The sequence below is a fragment of the Solea senegalensis genome, linkage group LG1 (assembly GCF_019176455.1).
Source record: "Solea senegalensis isolate Sse05_10M linkage group LG1, IFAPA_SoseM_1, whole genome shotgun sequence".
Classification (NCBI taxonomy): domain Eukaryota; kingdom Metazoa; phylum Chordata; class Actinopteri; order Pleuronectiformes; family Soleidae; genus Solea; species Solea senegalensis.
This window is the reverse complement of record NC_058021.1, coordinates 35349922-35374206: the sequence shown is the minus strand read 5'-3', so window position 1 is coordinate 35374206 and position 24285 is coordinate 35349922. Positions and strand designations below refer to the sequence as shown.

The 24285-nt window shown below is 39.7% G+C and overlaps 1 protein-coding gene across 4 annotated transcripts in view; it reads left to right on the top strand.

The window, feature by feature from the left end:
* Nucleotides 1-24285, top strand: part of myo3a (myosin IIIA) — a 57315-nt gene that overhangs the window by 3189 nt on the left and 29841 nt on the right. For 2 of the 4 annotated variants that reach the window (XM_044022341.1, XM_044022314.1), the window contains exons 1-7: nt 3054-3197; nt 3566-3749; nt 5372-5506; nt 13011-13115; nt 13611-13710; nt 18911-18987; nt 22666-22811. In XM_044022341.1, coding sequence (XP_043878276.1) covers nt 3196-3197; nt 3566-3749; nt 5372-5506; nt 13011-13115; nt 13611-13710; nt 18911-18987; nt 22666-22811 — 749 coding nt within the window. In that variant the 5' untranslated portion in view covers nt 3054-3195. Of the gene's footprint in view, nt 1-3053; nt 3198-3565; nt 3750-5371; nt 5507-13010; nt 13116-13610; nt 13711-18910; nt 18988-22665; nt 22812-24285 lie in introns of those variants that run through there. The other 2 variants (XM_044022332.1, XM_044022322.1) reach the window with 2 other exon arrangements.

The following is a 24285-nucleotide window of genomic DNA, read 5'->3' as shown; positions in this document are numbered from 1 at the left end:
CTTCATGTTTAAAACTAATTACTTTATAAGTTCGATATGTACATGTATAGAGTTCCTTCATCCTGATGTATAATACATAAGAGAGGGGGCCGTGCTGGAACAACGCACTCTCCTAATGTCACATAACAGGTGAGTATGAAAAAGTTTTTTTATATATCCAGCTAAATGAAAAACCTGCATTCATCCTTTATCTTAAAACATGGCTGCTTCATTTGTGTGTGTGTGTGTGTGTGTGTGTGTGTGTGTGTGTCATATTATGTGTCTACTGTATACTATTAGTATGTATACAAGTGACATTTGTAACTTGTATACATACTGTGCCTTAGCTCCTGCTGCACACACTGACTGAAGCAGGCAGTTGGCGCATACCCATTGGTGCCTCTCTTTATATTGCCAATGTACATGTTGGATTATATGTGTATTTGATTAGGAAATGTGTAAATTCAGTGATTTGGACCATAGAAATGTTGAAATACATACAGAAAACTAGGAGATATGACTAGATTAGGTGCATGGACTTACAATATATATACATACAAAAGTTAGACCATCCACAATTAGCCAAAGAAAATATTTAAATATTAAAAAATCGAATTTGACTGAATTTTATATTAATAAATATTCTTTTGTTTTTCTTGCTATTGTATTGTTGAATGGTATGGAATTGATTAAAGCATAATTAAAAGCTTTTAAAACAACTTAATCAAGTTTCAATTAAGGTCAAAATTTAAATATAAGCTTCTGTTTTAGGTTCATATGGTTGTACATCTGATGAGTGCCTCAGTCATGAACCTCACCGCACGTCACTGCATGAAACAGACATTATCTCAAGTCTCTGTACATAGAAAACATTATAGAGCAGCGAAATCCAACAGTTAACACAATGATTTTGACCAGAGGGTGTAGAAATTAACAAAAATAAATAAAACAACAATAATGATAATAATAATTCAAGTCACCTGATCTCTCACTCCATCTTAATCTAATGTCACTACAACAGTGTGTGAAGTATAGTGTGAGGAAGAGGATGATGAGAGAATAAACCTGCCTCCTGTGACTTTGCTCCACCTATGTACACCACTGTGTTTTAGCGTTGGTAATAATGGTGTCACTGAGAGAGCTCAGTGTTCTCTCAGGTGGTACTTGACCACGTAGGAGGTTGGTTGCGTGTTGTAACCAGTCACTTCTAAGGATTTCCTAAGTGAAAGTATTGTGTGCTTTTTTGACTCCGACGTGTCCAGTGAAACCGATTAACCCCGCTTGTGGACATTCAGTCGTCCTGTGTCAAGGTTAAGCTGAAACTTTAACCCACACGGATTAGTCCTGCTCACTGTTGTCTTTTTGCCAAATGGAAGTTGTCTTTAAGTGGCCCGAAACCTCTGCAGAGACATGACTCGGAACAAACACCAACGCCTGGAATCTAACTGGATTCCAATGTAAATGATGAAATATACATTTTTTTTGGCATTTAAAGTATTTCATGGACAATGGGCAGTAGTGATGCATCTGTTCATGCACTGAAGATCATAGAGTTCATTAATGTGATGTTCACTTGTACACAGACTGCAGTTAATGCCACATATGTACACAAGTAACGAGAAGTGACAGCGAGCCACTGCTGCAGGGTTCATTGTAACCCCCCCACTACACACACACACACACACACACACACACACACACACACGTTTGCGCTTCATTCATAGTGAGGATCCAAAATGCATTTCCAGTGTTGTAATGTAACAAAGTACAAATACTTTGTTATCATACTTAAGTACAAAATCCATGTCTGTAATTTACGTTGTTATTTATATTTCTAGCAACTTTTACTTTTACTCTCTTTGTTACTCGTTACTACCAAATAAAATCGGGAGAAAAAAAGTTGGTATTATGGTCTGTATTTACATAGAGCTTTTCTAGTCATGATGAGCTGTTTTACACTACAGTTTCGACCAATTAATACACTGCAACATGAAGTTAAGTGGCTTGCTCAAGGACACACATATAGAAGACTTTGAACCCACCCAATCTTCCAGTTGAAAGACAACTGGCCCTACCACTGAGCCACCATGGCTAAATTTTAACTCCTCACTTTTTTAATACTTTTACTTCTAAAACTAAATGTACAGTAAATGTCATATACTTTAAGACTTTTACTTAAGTAATATTATAAAAAGTGTAATTTTTCTGGTAACATACTTGTACTAAAAGGTACCTTTGAGGTACTATACAAGACTGCAACTAAGTGCCTAACCCTAACCTAAACCCAATTCTAGCCTAACCCTTAATCCAGGTCTTAACCCCCGAAAAGCCCTTTAAAGATGAGAGGACCAGTCAAAAACACCCTCACTTGAATTACTCTAACCTTAATTGCTACTGAGCTAATTCTTGTCTTCACCTTAAAATTTAGTAATTTACATTATGTGGGCTTGATTTTTGTCCCCATAAGGAAGATAAGTCCCCATAATATGACTGTGTAAACAGATTTAGGTCCCCACGACATGAGCAATACCAGTTACACACACACACACACACTGACTCCTCTAAAGGGTTATTTCCTTGCAGCGCGAGCTCCTGTTAGACGCGTCCAGTGCAAATTCTTAGGTTTCGTCCTCCTGTCTCATGTGTCACCACAGTGATGTATTAGTGAAGATGTCTCTGGGTTATTTAGGCGCCGCATATTAGGCAAACACACAATTATCTAAACGCATTCATGCATGTATGAGAGTCTAATTGCCGTGCATGGACGACGACTGTCGGTTTTTCTATCTCTTCTATCTCGCTCGTTTACTAGCAACTCATAATGATCGTAAAAAAAGATTAAAAATAAGTGGATCCAATATAGCACCCTGAGGAACCTGATAATGAAAAGACAAATGACCCTCTCTTGTAACCAGCTTTCCTTTTGTGTATGAATGAGCATCTATAAGAGGAAAGGCTCATGCTGCAACTGTGGCTAATTCCTGTTAATCCCAGTGTATCTTCTACATGGGTTCCAATGGCAGTCCTGGAGCAGGGGAATTGCTAGTGAGATTAGCAGGAATTAGCTCCTCCTCTGTGGCTCACACTCATGACCAGGCCAGTGTAGCAGCCTTCCTGCCACTGCTGCTGCTCCTGCTGCTGCTTCCATGTCTAAGTTTTTGCTCAGAAGTGGATCTTTGGTGACAAAATGGGCATTTTTTTTGTTTTAAGGGAATAATGTAAGTTTGTCTGTGTTTAGTGTTGTTTTTGTTTGTGTGGAGTTACTTTTGAGGACGGTGTTTGTGGGGAAAGTTGTTGGGATATCCGTGTGCTGTAGCTTGGTCTGGATAACTTTAAAATGTAAATGTGTATGCAAAGACTCAATTCTCGTTGTATTGCCGCATTTAACAGCAGTGTTCTTCCTTCTTCTTTTTGGACAAGTACAGTACAAAAATGATAAATGTTTCAAATGTGAGACAAAGAAGAATGAATTAGCTTGTTGCTCAGCAGGACTATTATTGCCATAATTCATTACTAAATAAAGTGTATGTGATTCTCAATCCCAACTACTACTTACTGTGACCACTTGTGTTTTTTCTCTCTGAAGGAGATCTCTCCTGAAGATGTTTCCACAATCAGGGAAATCCATCGTCTTTGACAACTTTCCAGATCCCACTGACACCTGGGAAATCATCGAGACGATCGGGAAAGGGACGTATGGGAAAGTCTACAAGGTGCTCAACAAAAGTGATGGAAGTAAAGCTGCAGTGAAGATACTGGATCCCATCCATGTAAGAAAGTATTTCTGATGTAATGTGTGAGTTTTAAATGAGTTTAAACAAAAGAAAAGGTGTGTTAGTGTGGTCTGAACTTCACTTGTTTTGTGGTTAATGCTCTTATTCTGTGCCAGGCACGTATTGTTGTAGTCAGTGCGAGTTTAAGCAGAGAAGCTTGAAGTTTCTAGTGGAGGTTTAGGCACCAAATCTTACCCTTTTTTCTATTCTTTTAACACAATTTACTGTTTTATTAGGTTCAGGTAAACTTGTTTTAGGTTTCACGGTTTTATCCTGTATGGAAAAGTATTGGAAAGAAAAATACAACAAAACAGCATGAATTCTCAGAAAAAAGTCAAAAAAGTGTTTTTTTTACTTTAAACAAACCGTGCCACGGCGCGGTTTAAGTAGTGTTTCCACTAGCCTAGTACCTGGTACCAGGTACTATTTTTAGTACCTGCTTCGGCGAGGTTCCAAGCGTGCAAGTAGTAGGTACTATGCGAGGATTGGTCAGACAAGAAGACACTCACAAATCAAGCCAAACAGCGCCGAACTGTAGATCACTTAAAACTACTTAACAATCCAAAAAACTTGGGTTAATCTCCAACAACTGCAGAAGTCTGGTGTAATGTCACTAGTTAGTGTGTGTGTGTGTGTGTGTGTGTGTGTGTGTGTGGTGTATAAAACAAGTCACCACAGTTTTACTCAGCCGTGCAGTGATGACTCCGTCCACGTTAAGTAGGTACTTTTTTGTAGTGGAGATGCAACCTAATTGTGCCGTGTCGTGCTGAGGCGAGTAGAGCCGGTGGAAATGCGCGATAATGCTCTTCCATAGATTTTATGTTACCGCCGCACATGTCCGTTCCTCCCTGTTTTCTTCCCTCTAACAGCCATCTTACTAATTATCCCAGCAAATTGCCTCTAAAGTTGTTCATCATCTGTGAGATATTCACTGTTTCTATATGATAGTGGTGCACTGAGTCATTTTCCACTTGGTGAACATTATAAAGCAAGAGGTGCTACATATCTGAGCAGTAATGAAGCAGAAAATCTGTGAGGAATATTCTTCTTCTTCTTAAATATAACAAGCACTGAACATTATTTTAAGATACTGTGTGACTGCATGGCTACGATGCTTTTTTTTTTAGACAATTAAACGTAATTGTTGAGCAGCTTTTGATAAAAGGAGATAAATAAGGGTGGGTCAAAATACCGATCATATCTTTTTCACTTACACTGACACTGTAGGTTTATGCTCTGTAGAACAAGAACAAGCTGAAGAAAAGCCCAGTTCATCAGTGTTTCCTCTAATTTCACTTAAGAGTACGTCTTCTCTTTGTAAAATTAAGACAGAGGGAAACTGATTTCTGCTTCTTAGTTAGGTACTTAGCATAGTTTAGCATAAAGACTAGCAAGTGCAGGGCAGCTACCTTGTTTTTCTCAAAGCTACACTTATTTTAGGGATGAAAATGATGTGAAAAATTAAAAATAGTTCTGGTAATTTTTGTAGCCCAGTTTACAATTGTTTCCAGGCTTTATCCTAAGATGAGCTAAGCTAACTGGCTGCTAGTGAGAGTGTAAGTTATTTGCGGTACTTCGGAGTACTTTATTTTACTGACTCTGTGTCTTTGTTTTTATAGGACATTGACGAGGAGATCGAGGCGGAGTATAACATCCTCAAAGCTCTGTCTGACCACTCCAATGTGGTCAAGTTTTTTGGGATGTACTACAAGAAGGATGTGAAGTGTGGAGATCAACTGTGGCTTGTACTGGAGGTGAGAAGTTCCCTTAAAGTGAAATTTTTAAGGTCCAAATCATGTTGTCTATGTCAGGGATCAGCAAGGGCCAATAATTGAATATTTGGGCCAAACCTTGTGTCTTACAACGTCTTCGGTCACAAACAAAAACGTTTGTTGCCTTAAACTAACAATAATATGGATGTTGTCTTTAATCAGTAGCTTGTTTACGAAGACAAACTCAAAGCTCAGAACTTGATTTTTTTGTGAAGACAAGCAAATAATTTAAGATTAGATTTGTTAAATCATCTGCTGGAGCCAGATACTGATGCTGGCAGGCTGGTTTTGTGGCTCAAGCTGAAAATCAACATTTTGCCACATTTAGCTTCAAACAATGTTAAAAAATTGTTGTGGATTTTTGAACGTCAACTTGTTCCACATTAACTCCAATATTTGTTAACCTCTGCACATATTAAATAGTTAAATCTAAATGTTAAATATATTTAAAAAATGGTAACATTAGATTTAACATTTAATATTTGGATTTAAATTTGAATATTAAGATTGAATATGTAACATTTAGGTGTAACAGTTAATATAAATATAAGTTAACAAATATTGGTGTAAATGTGGAAAAAGTTCAACAAGATTTTAAACATAGTTTGAAGCTAAATGTGGAAAAACGTTGACGTTATTTTCATCTTAAGCCACTTTACAAACGGCCCCTCAGCGTTCCCTGCATATTCGCATTTAATTAAACTAGTTTCACATCATCTGTCTTTGTCATTGGTTACCACCAGCAACCTCAATGCGTCGATACAGTCAGACTGTGCCGTGTAGACGCAGATTTAAAGTGCAGTTGTATGTACATTAGACAGTGTGTCTTGCCAGGTACAGTATATACAGCACTAAACAAATCTGGCCAGGGATTATGTCACAGTTTAAGCCAGCATGAGCAGTCTAAGAGTTTACTTATAGGCCGCCTGAGGGATTTAGTCGTTGGTGTGTTGGGGGATGGCGTTCGCCATCATGTAAAAGGTCAGACTCGACTGTTTTATGTTGTCTTTTTGGTGTAATTTACTGAAAACAGTGAATTATTGGTAAAATTTTATATTTTTGCATGTAAATGAGTCCTGTTTGCTTTTCTTGACATCCACTGTCAAGTCCAAGCGATGATTAGATGCAGGTGTGCTTCTGTGATACGTTTAAGTTCAAGGGGACCTTGGTGGTGGCGGCGCTGCTGCCACTGCTGCTTTCTGTACATCTAAAAAAAAACGTATGCCTCCAGGTCCCCCGTTTCTTCATCTTTCATATTTAACTCCCCGCCGTAGCCCTTTGGAAATGTCAACTCCGGGACAAACGTGTAATAGAGGTCAACCTCGGATGAAAGAGGAGCGTTTGTGGTGTGAGTCCGACGTCGTGTAAATTTTGTGTTTCCGCTATCAGCGATCGGCAAACATGACGAGGTTTGATAAAATAAAAAGTGACAGGAATGGTACACGAGGTCTTTGAAGCTCAGGCATCGTTGAGTCAGTCTTTGGTCGTTCTAGTAAAGACTGAAATATTTTACCCTGAAATTCTTCAGATGTTTAAATGACACTGACTTTTCCAATCCCATCAGATTAAGACTAGTGATAGTACCTTGTACTTTCTTTTGATAGAAAAGATACTAAAAATGTGTCATCAACAGACTGCCGGCCAGTGATTGGTCAGAGTGTCGTCACTGGTAGACTTGTGGCGTCCGACCCAAAAATCTAAAGCGAACAATGCTGAAACAGAAGATCATGTCATTCTTCCTTTTACCCCGTAGGAGGCTGAGAGAAACGTGATTTCAATTCCTCTGTGCGTATGCGTCTTAATGAACAATAAAGTCGAGTTGTGAGGTCTAATAACAGTTTTACCCTTTAACTCTATAAAGCACTGGTCAAAACTGGTTGTTTTCAAATGTGCTCTAGAAATAAAGTTGAATTGACTTGACTAATGTAAATAAACAGTCATATAAAAACTATTTATAACTGTCTTTCATCTTGCAATTCCAATATAAACCATTTAATATAGTATTTCCTTATTTCACTTGACTGGGTGTGTATATTTACGTCATCCATCGTCTTCGGTCTTGACTGCAACTGCACTCAAATCAGTGACGGTCTTGGTTGTCTTGGGCGTCCACTCTTCCTCTATCAGGGACAGCAAATGCTGGGACACTGTGTCCATATTTATTGTAATCCAAGCTCAGTGGACTTTTCATCCACAGTGGATGGTTTTCACCTCCGTGGCTTGTGTTTCCTTCACTTTTCATCGCCGCACTTCTTCCTCCTGAATGTTTGTAGACGACCCCGCGGCGACTTTGCTCACAACATAACACGTCACGCACAAGATGTGCTGAACAATGTAAGGGAGTCAGTATTTATACAGCACCTTTCACAGAGATATAATCACAAAGTAAAAGAGTCTTTAGCTGCTTTTTTAAAAGAATCCACACAGTTTAAACGACATAAAGACAGAGGACAATAATAATGAACGGGTAACCAGGTAAAACTGGTGTGACGTGTCGGTTTAATAGCCGAATAGCAGCGTTTCTGAAACTGCCTGGAGACACTTGAGTTCTTTCTTATTATTAATAAGAAAAATAACCATAAACTTTATTTGTATAGCACCTTTCATACAACGATTGCCACTCATAGTGCTTGAAAAGGAAAAGTCTAAAGTCAAAAAGTAGAAGAAGCAGTTTCTCACTAGATGGATCAAAAATAACACCTGAGTTCCTGAGGTTCTGTTGGATGAATCAGCCTAAAGCTCCAATTCGCTGTTTAATCTGAGGGATTTTATCCTGAGGCGCAACAATGAATGTCTCAGTCTTAGTTTTTGGATGTCAGGATCTAAAACATGAGGAAATATCTGGTTCCTGTTTTGTTACTTTCTTTCCCCTCCTCATTCCATTTTTGCATATCCACTCATCCACACATCATTTCCTTGTGCAGCCAACAGTTTATCCAGAAGTGAAGTGAAGTGTGTGTGTGCGCTCTGAAATATGACTGAAGAGGCAGGAAAGCGAGCAGTGAGGTGGTCATTCACCATGGCAACCGCCCCTCCCTCTTCTAAACTGCAATTTTTACATCCTTTACCAGGAGCCCACAGCAGACCTCTCATTATGAAACTGAATTCGCACAAATTGCATCCTCCACTTTGTTAGTCGCTCATTGGACTCGCTGAAGCTTTTTGGCTTTGTGCTCCTTCATGAGAGCGGATGTGGGCAGAGATGAACATGAATGACGCCCTAATTCTGCTCCCGGAGAGCTTAGAAAATACTTCAAAGATAGCGACGATGGAGGGACTTTTATTCTCTAATTGGGAATAAAAAAAAAAGCTGATTTAGATGCACATGTCAAATGTGAGCTGTTCCTGTGTCAGAGTGGAGGCCAGTGTTCGTCTCATCACAGCTGTATCTCGGCTTCCATTATGCAAAAATGTCTCCATGTTAAATTGAAAATGCATTAGTTTGTGCCCACATTGTGTTTTTCCCTCTGAATTACTGCATTTAACGTTTGTGTTTTATAAAGCGCTGTAGGCACAACATTTCCATCTCCACGATAACTTTAATGACTTCACAAAACATGTGGTTTTGGTCGGTTTTCCATGACTTCATAGCCCCCCTTGCTCAATGTGTGCGGAGTCATCTTTCTACGTGACACAAATACACAAACTAGTGACTTGTAAAGCACTTGTTTTCACTGTAACTGAATCATGAGAATCAGTTGATTTAAAAAGATTTGTTCACAGAATCGTTTCAGTACTTCCTTCATGACTGGAGCACAGACTCCGTCTGACAGTCACTGAACTGGAATACCACTGAACGTGGTCGGGATTCGAACTCACGATCCATCGCCTGCTTTCAGCAGTGCTGTCGCTAAATACACCAGACTCCTCTGTTAAATATTGACATTTTAGACATTTTCTTTGCTGAATGTTGGAGATTAACGTTAATGTTTTTAACGTAGATCTTTTTAACTGATCTACAGTTGGTGATAATGGTGTTACTTGAGGGCTTTTTTTTGCACCACGTCTTCCTCTTTGACAGACGCTCACTGAAAGGCAAAAAAAAACTCGCTGTGACTTGCGTTTTACCCTTGAGTCGTTTCGTGTCTCGACCTCTGCGGTCATTAATTGACAATGAGGTCTAAAATGCTATTCCTTGTTTCGGACTTTTCAATAAACAGCGAGCGGAAAGCAGACACCTCGGCCATTGTGCTCGTGTAAACGATAAGGCCTCAACAACAATGAGAGTGCTCTTCTCTGGAGAGGATCCAGCACGTATCTCTCTCACACACATACACACACACTTATGAAGTGTTTAACCACATTTTTCCAACTCTGTGGTAAATAAAAACTCCAGATTACATGTGTGGGTTTCCGTCGGCAGTTAAAGGTGCACAAAGTCAGCACCTGTTTGTGGTTTCTCCCATCTGTTTCATCTCCGTCGTGTGTTTCATCTACAGTATTTCTTTTCCTCGTCTTTGATCGACTCTCTCTCATTTACATGACTAAACGAGCACCTGACCTCCTTTTGTAATGGAGAATACGGCACGCAGCATTCAATGAATTCGGGTTAGTCTTTGAAAAATGATAAAAACCTGTGGAAACTCAAGTCCACGTGCAAGACGTGTCGTCAATCTCAGCATGTTTTGTCTTAAAAGTTACCGTTACAACTAGTCATAGGGATTTCTTATTAAGAGGCCTTTAATCAAAATAAGCATCGATCTGAACTAAAACCAGGTGTAAAGTTTTGTTAACCCTCTGCCTTCGCCACGTCTCAGATAATTAAGGTTCAATGTCGAGCGTCACTTTTCCTTCTGTGGCTACAGAGACGGTGGCAACGTTCGGCTAAATCTAGGGCACTGCACCTCTCATTAATATGGATCTGTGTGTCTGCGCTGTGTAATTTAATGATGACAGGCGATATGGTGGCAGAGACGTGAGCTGACGTCAGGCTCACGGCTCGCTGTCAGAGCCTTGGCGGCGCTCTCCGCTTTACTGCAGAGAGTACGAGTGATTAAACTCCCCGCGTGGCAGCCGAGATACACGCGCCATCCATCCTGGCAGCAGCCACTCCGGACTTGTGATGGATCGATAGATTGATGGGCAGATAAGTTAAACAGACACGGGACACAACAGTGTTGAAAACCCGCGCCGGTGCTTGCTCAAGGTCAAAGACTTCCCTTCATTCTCAGGATCTAATGCATGTGTAGAAGGATGGTCTGGACAGGTCTACGTGACACAGGCTCACGGCTCGTTCCAAGGGCAGTCCAAACAGAAAACTGCAGCAAAAAGTGACAAAATGACCATAAAGAGAGAAACAATTCAATGCAAACAGATGCAAAACGATGACAGAGACACAAATATGACAATGAAGTGGTGCAAAAATGACAATAAAGACATAAAATAACTGCAAAACGTGGCCAAATGATCTCAGAAACATACAAAATGACCATGTAAGAACCACAAAGAGACAGATATATTCACACAGACATAAAGGAACTACAAAAGCATAGCAAAATGGAACACAAAAATACAAAACAAGACCAAAGAGACACAATACGACAGAGGAGAGGAAAAAAAGGAACAAAGAGGGACATAAATTACCATTAAGAGACAACAAACAACCACCAAAAGTGAGAAAAAGAGGCATGAAATGGTCACAGGGTGAGACAAACTGAGAACAAAGAGACAACAATCACTGTCAAATGATGTGTCATGAAAATAAAAGGATCACAAGACATGACAACATAAAGCGACAAAATTGTCATGAAAACATAGTGTACAAACATATAAAATGTCAACAAAGAGACACAAAATGTCAACAAAGAGACACAAAATGACCACAAATGTACACATAATGACAACAAAGTGAGAGCAAAGAGACATAAAGGAATTAAAATTGACCACAAAAACAAAGAATTAGAACAAAGAGACAAAACTGCCACAGAGAGAGAGAAAAAATCAGAAGAAAGAAAAGACAAAAGTGACCATTAATAGAGACAAAATGACTGCAAAACATGGAATTTGTAATAGTTTAATACTTGAATATTTTAGTATTTTTCTTACATTTAACCATGCCTTGTGACATTAAAAGCTTAACTGAACACTTCTTGGTTCCCCAAAATCAACCAGTGAGTGTGGTTAGAGTTGTAGAATGGGTCTAGTGATGACAAGTGTCCACCTTTATCTCCTTAAATTGATATAATTAAAGATGCAATACTTTACCACCATTTTAAAGCGTCATGCCCACCTAACAATTTTTGCTTCCCAGAACATTTTGGGAACGTTAACCTTTGGTTGCAGGAAAATTCCCTGAAGGTTCCCCCCTAGGTTCTCCTGTGGTTGATATGGAAGGTTCCCAGACCGATACTTTGTCACAACCTTTCGTACAACCTTTAGAGAACGTTCTCTAAAGTTACTAAAACGTTACATTGTCACAACCTTTAGAGAACGTTCTCTAAAGGTTCCCAGACCGTTCCCAGAACGTTATTTGTCAAAACCTTCATGAAACCACCTGCTTGTGCAGTCAGTAAACATCCTGCCTCCCCTGCCATCTGAGGAGAAATAAATATTGCACTGTTAGTTTTGTTAACGCTGTGCTGTACAGATTATGTATCTGTGACCTTTTCCTCATACGCGCGGCACATTTTCTTCCGCACAGACACCGCGGGGGACTGATTGGCCTCCTCAATAACCACACACCGCCGCACGTCTGTGGCCTAATTAAGCTTTCACTGTACAAGTGTGGGGAATTAGTGTAATTATAGAACACATAAAGAGTGACGGTGGCGTTTCTTTGATGGTGCGAAGACTGAGAACATGTGACATGTACTCACACAGATGTATAAATGTGTGTTTTTAATGCACGTGTAGATTATATCTCGTGTTTACAAACACCGCCCGAATGCAGAATCTGCCGCTTTCCTCTTCCGTTTCACGAGCTGTGATTGACATCTTCCCTCTCCCCTGTACTGCAGCTCTGGCATCTCCCAAAGAAAGGGCCCCAAATTATGGGGTTATGTCCGTTGCCTTGGCAACCTGCTGGGTAATTTTCTGTAATTTTCCAGGAGGGGATTGCTGTTGACGCCGCCACGATGAAAAGAGAAAACACCTCTAAACACACACACACGCGTACAGAAATAATCAAACGTTTCTCCCTCTTTTGTCTTCTTGCAGCTATAGTTTGAAGACATCTTTAATATTTTTGCACTGCTTAGTCATCGCCGTGCAGATTAAAACCTCCTCCTCACAAAATGTACATTCTCTCAACTCCCTCCCGCTAAGCTGCCTGAGAGAGATAAGCCCTCTGCAGGTTGACAGGATTACGCCATGAAATCAAAATCAAACCACCAAAAACGTCCCCTTCCTGTGGAACTCTGCATAATCTCAGATGCCCCAGATTTTCCTGGCATAATATTGTTTTTGGGCTGAGCTGTAGTTTGTAGTTGATGAGTCATGATAAATTGATGCACATGTCCTCTCTCTCTCTTTGTTGTCATTGTCGCAGCTTTGCAACGGCGGCTCGGTCACAGAGCTGGCCAAAGGCATGCTGAGGAGGGGGGACACAATGGATGAAGCCATTATTGCCTACATCCTGCACGAGGCCCTCATGGTGAGTGTGTGTGGGAGGAAGTGGAATAAAGTGAATGATCGTGACCTGAAGAGTTTAAACAGGCAGGTGTTTGCCATCCACATATTTAAAGGCAGCATTTTCCAGTGGTGCAAAGACACATCGGTACTTCAAACATCTGTAAAAGTGCTCCGGTTACTGCTCACAGTTACTCATCAGATATTGCTTCACTAATTCCTAGATTAAAAGGGCTTCTACTGTGTTCCAGATTAATTTACTCTGACATGGTAACACATATCTTGATTCTGACAGTTCTGTAATTATCCTCTCTGGAAACAAACCAGAACCTTTATGTGCTGGAGTGAGCATTTTTTACACATGTACACATATTTTACAATGCTTTTCTCCCAAATAATTAGTCCATGTTGTGGCCAAACGCTGTGTTGTTTTCTCATATTTTTGGTCTCCATTCTGATTTGTAATTCATAAACACAATATATAACATCATCGTCATGTAACTCCTTCTCTTTTCCACAGGGTCTTCAACATCTGCACGTCAACAAGACCATCCACCGCGACATCAAGGGCAACAACATCCTGCTGACGACGCAGGGAGGTGTCAAACTGGTGGACTTTGGTACGTGGGGAAAAACAGTCCAATACACGACACGTATGAAAATTACGGAAATATATACGATACAGTGATTCTGTGACCGACTGACATCACGACAAGACAATCGCGAACTGAAGAAAACTAAATTGAACAGTACTTGTAGTACTCTTGTAGTTGTACCCGTGAGAAGCACCACCATGTGGAGTCGTGAAGTAGTGCTGCTTGTCACAGTTAAAGTGGATGTCATGGATGTCGTCTTTATGTCCTCAAAGAGAAGCCCATGTTGAAGCATCTGCAAACTTGTACTCCCATCAATGGCCACTAGGGGGCTACTTCACTGGTATATATACTGTACAAGTCTATGAGAAAACGAGGCCATGGTCCCACTTAGAGTCAAATAGATGTTAAAGAAGGGGTTATTATGGGGGTTTGGACACAGTTTGAGTGACAGCTACAGTTCCATGTTGCATGGTTGCAGGTGTAGGTGGACAATCTCTCTTAGACTCCACCCCTTTTTCTTCCATACATTTAGTTTATTTCTGGATTCACAAAAATGCTAAACTCAAGGCTTCATCATGTATTATGCATAAAAATCATTCAACGTAAACTTACTGAGAGAAGTTCAGACAATAAGGTAGTTCGCAAACTAATAGGTCACGTGGCGGTGGGATGTACAGAAGCCTGGAAAGTCCAACTTCACTTTCAGGGGTTTCGCAAAGAAAAATGAAAAAATCTTTCCTATCGCCAGCGGGTTTTTTTTTTTGGTTTATTTTTGTTATACTGGTTTTGGCCATTGGGGGTGTTGTGCCACCACTATATTTTTCCCCAAAGAAACGTAGGTAAATAATCCTATTTCATTAAATATAACACCATCATTTTGTCCCACTTCCAATCAGAGAAAATCATGAAACTAAAGAGGGTCAAACACCCGTTACCTTCAGCTGCTTGCCAAATAAATTGTGCCGCTAATTAGTTTCCTCGAGAGGCTGGACAGCATTTACCCAACCTGACAATGTGGCAGACGATAATATTTTTCCATTACAACCCATATTTACCCGTTATGCAGCAGCAGACGGCCGTGGATACTTGCCTCTGCATGTGTTTGCCCTAATTTGCATTTGTGTTTCCTGAGGCCAAACGAAGGCCAGAGGAATAATTCCTGGGTTTAATGCCGATGATGGGGAAAGTGTTTGCGACTGTTTCATGGTGATGACTCATCCCCAGTAGAAGAAGAAGAAAATAACAGCGGCCTGTTTTCATTACAAATATAATCCCCCACTCAACGTGAGCGTTGTGTGTAGGTTTGCATTTAGCCTGCTAATTGTGAGCTTCCCTTAAAAGCCTTTCTCCCAACCATGAAATACAAAAGTGCAAGACTCTTATATCGAAAGGGGGAGGAGGAGGTGTTAATGGAATGGAATGGAATCACTTAAAGTGACTATGAAGTAGCTCATATGACACAGGCCACACTGTCACCACCAGAGGAGCTTTATTCTCCTCACATGTTTTAATTATTGCAGCCATTTTTACAGAAGGCAAAGCAAAGTCACAGGCTTTTCAAAATAAAACTCCATTTCAGCTGCTCATTTCACAGCAAGTTTTATAGGGCAACGAATAGAAGATAGATGAATGGATGGATGGATGGATAGCCTAACTAACAATTTTTGGTACCCAGAACGTTCTGGGAATGTTACCTTTTGGTTGCGGGAATGTTTCCTGAAGGTTCCCCCCTAGGATGTCTTGTGGTCTACTTTTCTCCAACCTTCATACAACCTTTAGAGAACGTTCTCTTTTGGCTCCCAGAACGTCCTCCTAACATTACTTTTCTAAAACCTTCATACAACCTTCAGAGAACGTTCTCTTTTGGCTCCCAGAACGTTCTTCTAACATTACTTTTCTAAAACCTTCATACAACCTTTAATGAAAGTTCTCTAATGGTTCCTAGAATGTTACTTTGTCACAACCTTCATACAACATTTAGAGAACATTCTCTAAAGGTTTCCAGATCGTTCCCAGAATGTTACTTTGAAAATGAGCTCGACTTACATAAAAGCTTGCAAAGTGACAAAAAGGTCATAAAAAAAAAGAAAAGAGCCGACTAGTGCCTGCGTCACGACGCATGTGGAGGGAGAGGCGCACACGCCACACTAAGCAGCTGAAGAGCTCAAACCCCCAGAGTGACTCATCACCAGCCGCCAAACAAAGTAGCAAGGAGATGGAACCAAGTAAGAGAGAGGGGAGCAGTGGAAGAATGAATTCATTCACATGTTCTCTCATGAATATTCTAATTGACAGCCTTATCTCTGTGATGATTATTAAGTGTGGCCCACCAGGCTCCACTCGGGGTTAATGCAGTGGAAAGACAGCGGCGACGAGAGCCTTAAGAGGGAACCCTTTATGTTTCTTTACCACCACCACTCTCATATACCTCACAAATAAGGTTCTATTTAGCAGACGTGTGCGTAATCTTTAATTTCATCACATTATTGTGGCTTTTCTGACTTAGTTTGTGTAAAACTGTGAGTTACTTCAAGTTGATGTGGTTTGACACGGTACAGTGTAGTGTGTGTGTGTGTGTGTGTTTGACCAGAGTCCTAATGGAGACCAGAACCTGGTCTCTAATGAGACAGAACCTCATTTCTGGGGAACTGGTTTAAGTTTAGGGCTAAGATTTGATTTGTGGTTAGATTAAGTTAAGGGTTAGGCGTTAACATGTTGGAATTAAGGTAAGGGATAATGCTTAGTTTGTCTTTGAGGACAATTCTTCATTCAAATCTATGTTTGTGGAGGACATTTTGAGGACATTTTTGCTGGTCCTCAAACCTCTGAATGTTTTTTTGAGGGTTAAGACTTAGTTTTAATGATAATTAGGTTTGAATTAGGTTTAAGTTAAGGATAAGTGTTATGCAGGGTAGGTTAGGGTAAGGGTGTCCACACTGAGAATACTGTACCTGTGTTTATGTGTATTTATATCTCTGAGGTCCAAACAAAACGTCTGGTCTGGGCTTTTTCAGGGTTAAAAATTTAGTTTTATGGTTAAGGCTAAGGTTAGACAGTAAGTTGTGATGGTTAAGGTAAGGGTACGTGGCTAGGGAATGCATTATGTCAATGATGTGTCCTCACTAAGATATAAAATTACAAGTTTGTGTGTGTGTCTCAGGATTATGCATATATCCCCTCCTGCACATGACTCTAATCCCTTCTGATGTTTGGCCACAGAGAGCGTTTTCCTCTGCAGTGCTCATCCGGGCGTTTTCCTCTCTCCTCCGCTGACTCCGACTAGAAATCTACTGTGTTTCTGCAATAATAAGACGTCAAGAAAGACAAAAATAATGTTTTAACGCCTAATGTTTCTGCAGAAAGAAGCAGATTTTGAGGTATTCTCTTTGTGCAAGACAGAGTGTGTCATGTCCGAGCCGATCACCGTTTGTTTGTCCTTCTGAGCCCTCGGGACACATGAGCATGCGGCGTAACACTGATTTGTCTGGACTGCACTGGATTGTGGGTCAGCATGTGTTTTGTTGTTTTTTTTACCGCACACGTCATCTCTGCGGTGCCATTTATGCTGATTTCATCCGCCTCGGTGTGCCACGGCGAGCTTTTGTCCTCTTGTTCTGTTCGCAGATGAAGCTAATGTGAGATAATAAATCTCAGTTCTCAGAGAGAGAGAGAGGGAAAGAGAGCACCTGTCGTCTCCAGGTGCTGCAGTCTGTTTCTGGTCCAACTGCATTCAAATCTTGTCCGGTAAAAAAAAAAAATCCACCTGCTAAAGTCACCTGCAAGAATTTGTAATTCAAAGTGATCAATCATGTGCAGGGCAGGAAAGCTCGATGCCTGGATTACCTGGTGTGTGTGTGATTGTGTGTGTGATTTTGTGTGTGTGTGTGTGTGTGTGTGTGTGTGTGTGTGTGTTTGTTTCTTGTCACTATAGTGACAGCTCTATCAGCAGCGAACAGGAAAGCTCAGCCTTCTATAAGCTGAGCAGCTCCCTGCTGTATATACTGTCTACTTTTTTCCTCCGGCTGATCTCTGACGATATAAACACGTCAACAAAGTCGACTTTCGGGTCCAATCTAACCCCATTTTACAACTTTACTAAAGCATAAATATCGTGGATTTTTTTTAAATCTCATTCTCTCAAAACGTCGTGATATCATCCACACGGAGCATCTTCACACGTACATTTGTTTAATCATTGAGGTTAGTGGTTTATTCAGCGTAGTCTTACCATCTGAGACGGGTAAAGAATTAGGTGTAGAATTGACTTCTGTGGGTGTTTCTCTGTCCAAACACTGGACAGAGAGTCAGCCTTGTTGGACTCATTTGACAATGAGTTTGAATGTTTTTTTTTCCAATACTATGTTAAAATGTATATATATTTATATATGTGTATATATATGTATATATATATATATATATATATATATATATATGTATGTATACATACACGTTATATATACATATATCTATATATTTACATAATCATAAATATAACTATATATATATATACGAATATATATATATATATATACACATATATTCGTATTGTTCATATTTATTGTGCATCATTTCAATTTTTAGAAAGACTGATTCTTCTTCTGATTTGAGCCTAACAATGCAAGTAGGTATTTTACAGACATTTAGTCCCCAAACCTGGCTGTCTCCATGACAACAGCAGTGTTTTTATTTGTATTTTTCACACCAAACATTTAGTTTAGATTAACTGTCAATTCTAGCTGTCACCTTTTTCAGAATAAACAGATGAAGCAGTTCACTGAAAGATTTTCCCGATTGCACTTGGACAACAGTACCAAATTTGGGTTGCAAATGCTGTTTTTTTAAAGGTTTATTCTCATTTATTTCATCATTAAGAGCTAACTCCTGTTTGCTGGCCACTGGTATATACAGAGGCTATAAGAATGTTGCAATATAGAGTAAAACATATTTTTTTACTTTTTTTATTTTGTGAAATTTGGGAAGATGTCACAGTTCAAAATTCGCTCAGCAAGTAAAAACAATCTATTTTATGACTTTTGCACAATTATCGTTACTCTATGACACAAAATGAATCATAACTTTGACTCAACAACACATAAGAAGTCCATATACGAAGTTGTGCATTGTTCCTGCGGCAGTTTACCAAGGGTGTGCCTGCGGCACTGATCTATGTTGCGTGTGCACTAAGGGTTTAAAATGTCTGAAGAGTGTTTTCTGGTCCCCGCAGGTGTCTCAGCTCAGCTGACAAACACACGTCTGAGGAGGAACACGTCTGTAGGAACTCCCTTCTGGATGGCTCCTGAGGTACAGTAGCCTCTAAACACTACCCTCCTCAACACCCCCCTCCCCACAGCCTGTTCTGTTTCCACTACATTAGCCTGGAGCAGGTCCCACTGGGCCACAGTTAATAACCATCAAACAGACAACACTGTCAAATGTGATGTTCGTGTGAGAGAGACACGGGATGGACAGCCTCCTTTTTTCTTCACGACTCACAGCACCAGCAGCACATGTAACGCACCCACACGTCAAGAAATTATAATTTTTTTACCAGGAAATAGACACAGGTTTTTCTCATAATTATGTTTATTTTTCATCATACACGTTTTATCTATCTAATAGGGTTAGTTACAGCTATTAATTACAAAATAAATCAATTTGTATTTGTACAGATGTCACCAGAATTCACAAAAAGTTATATATTAATACATTTGATTTAAAAAAAAAAAAAAGTGACTAATTAAAAACTAGATTAACAAACATTTTAATGAAATGGGGATTTTAAAGAAATACGATTAAATAAAATTCAAATCTATGGTAGTAATACAAAATTAAATGTGTTCACGTGACACAAAAATAATTCAATAATGATACAAATTTTAAGATTTGGAGTCAATAGTTGCTTTGTTTTGATTGTTGTGATACAAAAACAATATTTTTCTCTGAGTATGTCCTCACTTCACATCAGATGTGCCAAAATATACAATAAATCAACTAAATACAGGGTTCCAATGAGACTTTGAACTCCTTTAAAATTTGTGAATTAAAAAAAAAAAGTTCAAGGCCGTTTTAAGGTTTTTGAATGTCTGAATAGACATGGGTCATTGAAAGTGCTTGAATTTTGTGCAAGAAAGAAGTTAAGCGTTGACGTCAGATTCCATGCATTGCCCTCCCATCTTGTGCTCCCATCAGCACATTGGGTTCTTGAATTTGAGGAAATTGGCATGGGAACCCTATGTATCCTTAATGTTTTCCTGGGGAAAACATTAAGGATACATAGGGTCCTAATGTATCCTTTATGTATCCTTAATGTTTTCCTGGGGAAAACATTAAGGATACATAAATAGAGACCTAAATAATAAATAGAGACCATCCATAAATAGAGACCATTTATGGTCATTAGTGTCAAAAAATCAAGCTTCTAATCTTTATTTGTGGTTTTTTATGGGTTTGAACCTGTATCCCCTCAGTTTAAACCTCAGCACGTGAAGGCATCTATAACAGGGATCAAGATTAGATTAGACTCCACATGATTCTCAAACTGTGGCACGTGTACCACCAGTGGTATACGACCAGGTGGTGGAAATACAGTTCTACTGTTTATACCAAGGTATATCAGAGTGGAGCTGAGGAATTTTGATGAGAGTGCATAGAAAATGAGACAAATAACAATAAACAATAATAATAATTACAGTCACCTAAATAGTAAATAGTGGTGTCTATTTACACCACTGTATTTTAACCTATTAACAATAATGGTATTTTCTCAGGTGATACTGGGTTATAAAAACACTGAGAACCAGTGTTCTAGACGAAGGTATACTCATATTCCTCATTACATACCTCATGACACCTGCACTTGTGAGTTAAATGTGCCCGACAAATTGACATTGACATGTTTTTTACATGAGGTTTGCATGCTGTGCAAATGCTGCATTAGAATGTAGCGTGTGTGACAAAAACCTGATTTGTGTACGATGTGCAGTCGCTCGTCAAGAGTTGGACTCCAGAAAGTATTTGGTCTTGAGGCTTTTTAACGTCAGTACTGAGGTTTGTCAGCGAGGATCTTCATCAGAGACAGAGACTTTGGATTAACAGAGACATGACCTCACCTTCTTAAAGGAGTTTGTGTTTTTTTTAACTTTGAGGTAAGTTGTTGCTGTCGTTGATAAACTGTCAAAACACATTGATAAACTGTCAAAATGTCTTTGTTGGTGTCATTTTTTTATAATAGTCGATATAACGATGGGGTTTAAATGGATTTTTGTGTCGCTTTCATTTGTTGTGCAGAGAAATGACAGAATGATGAATGTGTGTGTGGACATTTGTTTTAGGATTGTCTTACTAATATGGTAACAATTTATCTGTTTGACTCAACCGTGTAAAGAAGTACTTGTACCTGTTGGGACCTGGTAGTACAATAATGATGAGTGTGTGCGTGTGCATGTGTGTGTGTTACTAGCACACATGTCTCCCACACAGATTATTCATGTTGTTGACTGGGTACCATGTTGCCTCAAGGACACGGATGATTGCCTGTGTGTATGTGTATGTGTGTGTGTGTGTACATGTCTGCAGTCGGCTTTGAGGACACAGTTTGGTACAAACCTGTCATTATGAGGACATTTGGGCACTTCTTCATACCTTTAAGAACCTTTAAAGGGGTACGACTTGTTTCGAGGCAGCCCATGGCCAAGTGAAAAGACAACTTTGCTTGTAACTGGAGGGTTGCCGGTTCAAGTCCCCACAAGGTCAACGGCTAGTGGTACCCCTGAGCAAGGTACCCAACCCCCACTGCTCCCCGAGCGCTCGCTGCTCAGTGTGACTGCTTACTGCTCCTAATTCAAGGAAGGTTTCTAGTAGAAGATGGGTTAAATGCAGAGAAGGAATGTATCACATACAAGTCCAGGGGTTTTCACTTTATAACATGACTTTACATCCTTTAGCTGATGCTTAGGAAGGAAGGAAGGAAGGAGTCTTAGTTTGAGTGTTTTGAATAGTAATATATGGTGAAGCCTTTATTACATGTTACATTACATGTCATTTAGCAGACGCTTTTATCCAAAGCGACTTACAATGGAATTGAGTACAATCAGCCAGGGGTGGAGTCGAACTTGCAACCATTGCGTCCATGATGTCTTTCGCACACAGGGCACTGGTCTTAACCACTGAGCCACTCCACCCCCCTTATGATGACAAAGACATCAAATCATGTTGTCACCCCCAATTCCAATGTGATTGCTTTTTTAACAATTCATTTACTTCTGTAACTATAAAAATATTTACTTAAAGGGGACATATTATGCAAAATCAACTTTTTAACCATTTCAGTACTTATATTTGGGACTCTGGAGGCCCTACCAGTCGCCAAAGTGTGGAAAAAGAATACTCAGTCATGTTTTCGTGGTAACCCTTAGTGTAAGTATAGGCGATAAAACACACGCTGCCATGTTGATATCGTCAGAGAACTAGTGGAGGGAGGGGGAGACGAATGGAGCAGAGAGAACAGAAGCTGAGTGAGTGAGCACTGTAAAGAGGACAAATCAGAAACCCCCTGGAAGAAGTGGGTGTGTGTTTGCCTGTGTCTCATTTGCATATAAAGGGACCATGCACGAAAACTGATGCTTCATCCTTATGGTATTTTGACCAAAGCATGTCACTGACATGTTCATAGTTCACCAGGGAACTATTTTAATCGGGGAAATAGGGTATAATATGTCCCCTTTAATTTCTTTTTTTTATGCTTTTAATTCCACGAGGCTATTTGTTTGCATGCACGTCATTAACTTCCTTCCGTTGTTGCTGATTTTGTGATCGTCCCTTTATTTGCTCCAGTGTGTAGGTTTGTCATCTCTCAACAAACATCTTCGAAAACTACACATAAAAGCACTTATATAAAAAAGGCATTTTTTGATCTTCAAGGGAAATGTAATTGAGATTCTTTTAGATATTTTGATACTTTATTATTGGTTTTATCTGCAGGTGATCGCATGTGAGCAGCAGCTGGACTCGACCTACGACGCTCGCTGCGACGTTTGGTCCTTGGGCATCACAGCCATCGAGCTGGGAGATGGAGACCCGCCCCTTTCTGAGCTTCACCCAATGAGAGCCCTGTTCAAGATACCCAGGTGAGCCGCCAATCAATCAGCTTGATTACCTCACCTCCCACTTGTCCTTTCTCTCCCACCTTCCTGTCCCCCACCTCTCTTCTGTCCCCAATATTTCCTTTCACCCCAACCTGTCTAGGCAGATGCTGCACATCCTTGAGTCTGGGTCTCTCAGAGATTTTTTCTCTCCACTGATGCCCAGTGCTTGCATATTGTGTGAATTGTTGGGTTTCTGTGCGCTCTATAATGTTGATTATGTACAGACACTTGAGATAATGTATGTTGTGATGTGACGCTATACAAATAAAATTGAATTGAACTGAATTGAACAATTAGGATCTCAAATTATCTCAAATCCAAGAGTCTAAAACGTATTGTTAATGGAGTTCTTATTGTTAGAAAGCAGAGTGAATTAAAAGGCATTTTATTACACAGTAGATTTCACAGAGTCAAAGTCAATTTAACACCATTTCCCACAAGGACAATAAACACTTTGGAAGAGTGTTATATTTAATTCTTTAGTGACGCTGCAAAATGTACTGAGTACATCGTCATGGGTCCAAAAATACTGAGCCAAGACCCAAAAAAAGTCCTGAAAATCCCTGAAAGGTCCTGACCTGAATGACTCAGATACAGACCTCATATGTGATTTAAAGCAAGGCCTTTTTCCTAAAGAAGAAAATATACATAAAGTTTTTTTGCAAAGGCTGTAAAAACGATTATACACTGACATACATACCTAGTTATTTTACAAATTAGTGGCAGAGATCTTTTTTCTTCTTCTGCCACTTGTCCCCGTTGATACACATTCCATTAATCTACCTCTCAGTATGCGAGAAATTAGGAGAATCCAATTCTCTGATATTTTTTTCGCGACACCAGTGGAAATTGGTGGCTCTGTCCCTCTTCTACAGGCAAAATGGAGTGCAATATAACACATGATATACTGTAAGTGCAATATACATGTACTATATCTCATGTTCAGTCCTTGTTTGTACAGTAAATATCAAGCCCATACTGTATATACTCTGGAAACTGTGAGGACACTCATGACCTGCACTCTCTCTCTCATCTCCTCTGTAACTCACAGTGCTCGGCTGTGATGCGTTCACTGACACTTGTAAGATCCTCTCTTTAACGGTCGCTCTCCTCGCACAGAATTCGCGCATACGTACACATCGCCCTGTCTCTAATATACATTAGGACAATCTGATCTTCTCCATATATTAGTGGGGACATGTCCTCACCATCCATATGCAATCCTACGCCACTTTTTTTAATAACGTCCAGGTACTATTCCAACACAGTCGAGTGTCAATCACTCTGCGATTGTGGAGAAAACAAAAATGTTACTTTTGCACGTCTCTGTCTCACCCACACGGTATATTTTTGTCTATTTTTATTAATTGTAGCAACGTATTTGCTATAATTGCTTTCAACCTTTTATTTTTATCCATATTATTATTGTTTTATTTTGACAAATACTCTGTGTGAC